The sequence below is a fragment of the Trachurus japonicus genome, unplaced genomic scaffold (genome assembly GCF_045865225.1).
Source record: "Trachurus japonicus isolate A0001 unplaced genomic scaffold, Traja_1.0 AP030505.1".
In the NCBI taxonomy this organism is placed as follows: Eukaryota; Metazoa; Chordata; class Actinopteri; order Carangiformes; family Carangidae; genus Trachurus; species Trachurus japonicus.
Window position 1 is genome coordinate 15,415 of NW_028220638.1, and position 6,691 is coordinate 22,105.

The 6,691-nt window shown below is 45.2% G+C and overlaps 2 protein-coding genes across 2 annotated transcripts; one reads left to right on the forward strand and one right to left on the reverse strand.

Moving 5' to 3' along the window:
- Window positions 1-234: 234 nt before the first annotated feature.
- On the reverse strand, window positions 235-2,699 carry LOC146960284 (uncharacterized). The gene is made up of 2 exons (XM_085772464.1): window positions 2,627-2,699; window positions 235-1,298 (listed from the first exon to the last, which is right to left on the reverse strand). Exons 1-2 carry the CDS (start codon window positions 2,697-2,699, stop codon window positions 235-237), a joined length of 1,137 nt encoding a protein of 378 aa, XP_085628590.1.
- Window positions 2,700-4,101: 1,402 nt separating this feature from the next.
- Window positions 4,102-6,407, forward strand: LOC146960285 (uncharacterized). The gene is made up of 2 exons (XM_085772465.1): window positions 4,102-4,639; window positions 5,089-6,407. The coding sequence occupies exons 1-2, from the start codon at window positions 4,102-4,104 to the stop codon at window positions 6,405-6,407; spliced, it is 1,857 nt and encodes a 618-aa protein (XP_085628591.1).
- Window positions 6,408-6,691: the final 284 nt, after the last annotated feature.

Consider the following 6,691-nt stretch of genomic DNA (forward strand, 5'->3'; position numbering starts at 1 on the left):
ACTACAAGTAAATGACTTGTGTGTAACAAAACTGACTTGAGTTTTTGGTGAATCTTGTCCCACAAATAGCACAAAGAAATGGTTTCTCCTGTGTGTGGACTCTCAAGTGCACAATAAAATTCGCTCAAAGCCTAATTTTTTTTATCACAGCCAAATGGCTTCTCTCCTGTATGGACTCTCATATGGTCATTTAGACTCCTTTTCAGACTACATTTTTGACCACAGGTAGCACAGTCAAATGGTGTCTCCTGTATGGACTATCATGTGCCTCTTCAAATGCGCTTTCCTGCCAAATTTCTTCCCACAGGAAGCACACTCAAATGGTCTCTCTCCTGTATGGCTCCTCATGTGGTCATTTAGACTCCCTTTCAGACTAAATTTTTGACCACAGGTAGCACAGTCAAATGGTCTCTCTCCTGTATGGATCCTCATGTGGAGTTTAAGACGCTCTCTTCGACTAAATTTTTGACCACAGGTAGCACAGCCAAATGGTTTTTCTCCTGTATGGATCCTCATGTGGTCATTTAGACTCCCTTTCAGACTAAATTTTTGACCACAGGTAGCACAGTCAAATGGTCTCTCTCCTGTATGGACTCTCATGTGTACCTTCAAATGTGCTTTCCTGCCAAATTTTTTCCCACAGGAAGCACAGTCAAATGGTCTCTCTCCTTTATGGATTTTCATGTGTGTCTTCAAAACCCTTTTCGTGCCAAATTTTTTCCCACAGGAAGCACAGTCAAATGGTCTCTCTCCTTTATGGATTTTCATGTGTATCTTCAAATCCCAGGCTTTTTTACACGTTTTCCCACACTCCGAGCAGCGGTGAGACTTCTTACCAGTGTCACATTCTTCATCACTTACATGAACAGCTTCACTGTTCAAACCTGACTCAGGTGCTCTGGTTTCTCTCCAGTCATCATCACTGTCTTCAGCTTCAGAGAACGACTCAGAGGACGACTCTGAGACCTCATCGTCTGTATCTGGTTGAAGATCTTCAGGTTGATCTGAGTTCCTGGCTGGTTCAGATCCTCCACAGTCGTCTCCATCAGCCTCCATCTGTTCAGCTGAGCTGCTGGATGGAGGCTCTGCCTCAGTTTGTCTTTGATGAGGTTGTAGGGACTGAGGTTCCTCCTCCTCATCCTCACTCTTCTCATGAAGAAAAGCGAGGGAGAAAGTTGGAGTGGTCAATAGTTCTCCCTTTTCTTCTTTAATATGTAGACTCTCTGGGTTCTCCTGATCCAGACTAGTGGTCAACTCAGGAGGATCCTCTGCTTTAATCCTCAACAGGTGCTGATCACCTGCAGAAACAATGAAACGCACATCATGAACAATAGTGTCTTCATACCGTCACTCATGTCTGTATCAACCACAATTGTCTTCTCAGTGGACACCAACAGCATCTCCTGCAGCCATGTGCATCCATTCGCCAATCAGTAATCCATAACGTCACCCTGATCAAACTGAATCCTCCAGTTACCACCATCAAACTACACCTCCATAGAAAATGACTAGTAGCAGTGTTGGGGAGACTTAGGGTGAATTCCAATTCCTATCTTAACCCTCAAGCTCAACTAATCTGATCTACTTAATCTTAATAGTCCTAAAAACCAAGTGTTAAGGGCTATTTTGTGACTTAGAAATGGGACACCCCTTGTATACAGATGACAAGTGCAATTTGAACATATTAGCGTGATTTAGCGCATTTGTTTATTACCGTTACAACGAGACCCGTCCATGTGCCTGTGTTTGTGTGTGTAAGTGCGTATGTGTGCGCCATCACGAGGGAGAGAGAGTGGCGGGCCGCCACAGACTCATTTATTAATGGGAAACATGCGGTAGTTCAACTACATTCATATTTTGAGCTTTCGACTACTTTTTGAGTCATTTACTTTGTAGTTTAACTACTCAATTTACAAACTACAATTTTGGCCAATGCCACTGCTCATGTATCGTGTCAACAAGTGATTCTGCCCTGGCATCTAGTGCCGTTCCTAAGTGTTAGTGCCTCTGAAGTTCCTGACATGGTTTTAAAGGGATAGTTCACTCAAAATTGAAATTTCACTCATTATCTACTCACCTTCATGTCGACTAAGGGTTGGGAGAAGTTTCAGAGTCCTCCGTGCCTTCTCGGAGTTACAGGGGGGCTCGGCACAGCACTGCACTGCATATGCAGTTGCGAACGGGGTTCACTTTTCTTCGTCCAAAAAGACACACCAAAAAACATCCAAATACCTCCATAGTGCTCGTCTGTAATGTCCCTCTTGTATTGAAGCCCCGACATGAGAAATTGTTCCCCAATTTCCCCAGTTCACGGCTCCGCAAATCACGTGGGCTTCAATACAAGAGAGACATCACAGACGAGCACTATGGAGGTATTTGGATGTTTTTTGGTGTGTCTTTTTGGACGAAGAAAAGTGAGCCCCATTTGCTACCATCATATGGACATCACTGGCTTCCTGTCCTTTTTAGAATTGATTTTAAACTTATAATGTTTGTTTTTAAAGCTCTTCACGGCCTTGCCCCATTATACTGTATTTATCCGAGCTTTTAACCACCCGAGATCCAGGTAGAGCTTTGAGGTCGACGAATCAACTTGTACTGGAAGTGCCCAGATCAAAATACAAACACTGGGCCGACCGAGCCTTTTCCGTCGTTGCTCCCAGGCTCTGGAACAAGCTCCCCACCGAGATGCGTCTCATCTCAGACCCGGGCCTTTTTAAATCCAGGCTAAAAACCTATTTATTTAGGATGGCTTTTAATACCCAGTAGCATGATGGCACTTTTATCTCATTTTATTTTATTTTAACTTATTTGACTTTGCTGTATTTTATTGCTCTCACTGTTTTTATTGTTTTCAAATTGTTTTATTTCTGCTTCTTTCTTTTTATTATTACACTATGTAAAGCACTTTGGTACTCCAAAAGGATTGTTGTAAAGGGCTGTATAAATAAAGTACATTTACATTTACATGCAGTGCTGCGCCGAGCCCCCCTGTAACTACGAGAAGGCACGGAGGACTCTGAAACTTCTTAGTCGACATGAGGGTGAGTAGATAATGAGTAAAATTTCAATTTTGAGTGAACTATCCCTTGAAACATTGTTGTTCAAGACACACCCATCTAGAATATGTCTACCTCTTTGTAGCCTATCTTTTACTACAATTTTTAGTCTATTGAGAGTGAGGAGTTGTCGTCACGACTCAAAGCCCCGCCCCTCCCCCCGCGAGATCCTCCCCTTCTCCGCCATGTTGGAAGGATTCCCGGCGGCAAAAGCCTTAGCAAAACAATACAAAGCAAGTCGTTTACTCCGTAATCTAATCTTTTACAATGCCTGGAAATCACTGCTGTATCAAAAACTGCTCCAGTACATCACACAATTCCAACGGGAAACTTAGCAACAACGGGTTGCAGTTTTTTAGAATCCCCAAATGGATAAAGAATCGAGGAGAGCAGGTCTCTGATCTGACGAGGAGACGACGGATTTCTTGGTTGGCTGCAATACGAAGAAAGGACCTTACTTTCAATCGCACCCCCCAGTCGATGAGAGTCTGTAATCTACATTTTCACTCAGGTAAGTTCTCTAAAAATATCTTTATGTTGTCGTCTCTTAAACCTACGGAGCTTTTGTTGACCGTATGTTATTGCAGACCCTGAAGTGCATCAGAAGTAGCTACACAGCTATCAAACTGTTGCTTCTTCAGAAATGCTCAAACAATAATAATAACTAAAAAGTAGATGAGATTCTGCTTATGACATTATGCTACCTTGATGGTGGAATAACTGGTTGCTGTAGTGTGTTTGTCTCTGTCTATTTGTTCTCTACAAAAAGTGGTTCCCAATTTTTGTCTTGTGTACCAACTGTGCCCTTTTGTCATACCAAGAGTACCCTACCCTCTCAGGCCTTTTCTTTATTTTGCATGTGTTCTGCCAGTTTAAAGTATTGATTATTGATTTTCTGGTATTCTGTTTTAAGTGAACAATCTTATGAGATGACTAAAAAGTAGTTGAGATTCTGTTTATGACATGCTTACTTGTTGCCAGTTTAAAGCATTGATTACATAGATTTTCTGTCTGTTCTGTTGTAGGTAAACCATCATACGAGATGTTACAGAACCACCCTGACTGGACACCATCATTGCGGTTAGGCCACAACGATATTAAAAAAACGGATGGAGCGAGATATCAGCGGCAAGCAAAACGCAGGACAGCACCGCCAGCCCAGGACCCGCAGCCGCCGCCGCCACCAGCCACCAGCCAGGACCCGCAGCAGCCGCCACCAGCCACCAGCCAGGACCCGCAGCAGCCGCCATCAGCCACCAGCCAGGACCCGCAGCAGCCGCCACCAGCCACCAGCCAGGACCCGCAGCAGCCGCCACCAGCCACCAGCCAGGACCCGCAGCAGCCGCCACCAGCCACCAGCCAGGACCCGCAGCAGCCGCCACCAGCCACCAGCCAGGACCCGCAGCAGCCGCCACCAGCCACCAGCCAGGACCCGCAGCAGTCGCCACCAGCCCAGGACCCGGACCTGGAATGTGAATTCTGTTCATCTCGACGAGATGTTATCAACAGGCTATTAGAGGAAAACAGAGCGCTGAAGCAGGAGCTGAATGAGTATCGGATGAATGAGAGCTTTCTGAGAGGTGATGATAGCACAGTGAAGTACTACACAGGGCTTCCAAAGTTTTCTTTATTTATTCTTCAGAAATGCTCAAACAATAATAATAACTAAAAAGTAGATGAGATTCTGCTTATGACATTATGCTACCTTGATGGTGGAATAACTGGTTGCTGTAGTGTGTTTGTCTCTGTCTATTTGTTCTCTACAAAAAGTGGTTCCCAATATTTGTCTTGTGTACCAACTGTGCCCTTTTGTCATACCAAGAGTACCCTACCCTCTCAGGCCTTTTCTTTATTTTGCATGTGTTCTGCCAGTTTAAAGTATTGATTATTGATTTTCTGGTATTCTGTTTTAAGTGAACAATCTTATGAGATGACTAAAAAGTAGTTGAGATTCTGTTTATGACATTATGCTTACTTGTTGCCAGTTTAAAGCATTGATTACATAGATTTTCTGTCTGTTCTGTTGTAGGTAAACCATCATACGAGATGTTACAGAACCACCCGCCACCAGCCACCAGCCAGGACCCGCAGCAGCCGCCACCAGCCACCAGCCAGGACCCACAGCAGCCGCCGCCGCCAGCCCAGGACCTGCAGCAGCCGCCATCAGCCACCAGCCAGGACCCGCAGCAGCCGCCGCCAGCCCAGGACCCGCAGCAGCCGCCGCCGCCAGCCCAGGACCCGCAGCAGCCGCCATCAGCCACCAGCCAGGACCCGCAGCAGCCGCCATCAGCCACCAGCCAGGACCCGCAGCAGCCGCCGCCAGCCCAGGACCCGCAGCAGTCGCCACCAGCCCAGGACCCGGACCTGGAATGTGAATTCTGTTCATCTCGACGAGATGTTATCAACAGGCTATTAGAGGAAAACAGAGCGCTGAAGCAGGAGCTGAATGAGTATCAGATGAATGAGAGCTTTCTGAGAGGTGATGATAGCACAGTGAAGTACTACACAGGGCTTCCAAAGTTTTCTTTATTCCAGACTCTTCTACTCACCCTCACTCCATATCTGCCTCAAGGTAGGATGAAGAAGCTCTCACCCTTCCAGCTTCTCCTATTGACTTTAATGCGCCTGAGACTTGACCTGCCAACACAGCACCTCAGCCATCTGTTTAGAGTGCATAGAACAACTGTTGCAGATGCCTTTCACCATACCCTTGCAGTGATGTACACGCAGCTATGTCCATTGGTGCACTGGCCAAGCAGGGAATGTTTATTGACAAGTATGCCACACCAGTTCGTCGAGTCTTTTGGGAAAAATGTGGCTGCCATTGTGGACTGCTTCGAGATCTTCATTGAGAAACCCTCAAATGTACTGGCACGGGCACAGACTTTCTCTCAATATAAACACGCATACACCATGAAATACCTAATTGTGATCACGCCCCAGGGTGTCATTTCATTCATATCGAAAGGGTGGGGTGGGCGCACAAGCGACAAACATATAACTGAGCAAAGTGGTTTCCTGAACAAACTGTTACCAGGTGACATTGTGCTGGCAGATAGGGGCTTTAATATCAGGGAAAGTGTGGGCATGATGTGTGCTGAGGTGAAAATACCTACATTCACAAGGGGTCGTGCACAGCTGGAGGCGAAGGATGTGGAGGAGACGAGGGCCATAGCACATCTGAGAATTCATGTTGAGAGGGTGATTGGTGTTGTGCGCAACAAATTCAGATTCTTACACTCACCTGTGCACATGCTTCTCAAATGTGAGGGTGAAAACCTAATGCCTTTAGATAAGATTGTCACTGTTTGCTGTGCCCTAACAAACATGTGCAAAAGTGTTGTTTGAGTGCAGGGGTGTCAAACCCAAATACACTGAGGGCCCGCGGGCCTTGACTTTGGCACCTGTGTTTGAGTGCCTTATTCATTTGTTTGAAATAAATTCTTGAAACAACTTGATATGGCTTAGCAATATTTATTGAGAACTATATATACATATACATATATATACATTGTTATTATTATTCATTTCTTTAGTTTTTTGTGGGGTTGTGATCTCATGGAAAAATCATAAAAGGATTTGCAATTTAAACAATTGCAATTTGGAAACAGTTAATAGTGCAAAAAAAGTGC

Excerpts from the sequence above, each read along its gene's own strand:
- LOC146960284 (XM_085772464.1), bottom strand. The coding sequence starts at position 2,699 with ATGAGACGCATCTCGGTGGGGAGCTTGTTCCAGAGCCTGGGAGCAACG. Across the intron at positions 1,299-2,626 it reads AAAGGCTCGGTCGGCCCAGT|GTGATCAGCACCTGTTGAGG; the intron begins GTTTGTATTTTG and ends TTGTTTCTGCAG.
- LOC146960285 (XM_085772465.1), top strand. The coding sequence starts at position 4,102 with ATGTTACAGAACCACCCTGACTGGACACCATCATTGCGGTTAGGCCAC. Across the intron at positions 4,640-5,088 it reads GAATGAGAGCTTTCTGAGAG|GTAAACCATCATACGAGATG; the intron begins GTGATGATAGCA and ends GTTCTGTTGTAG.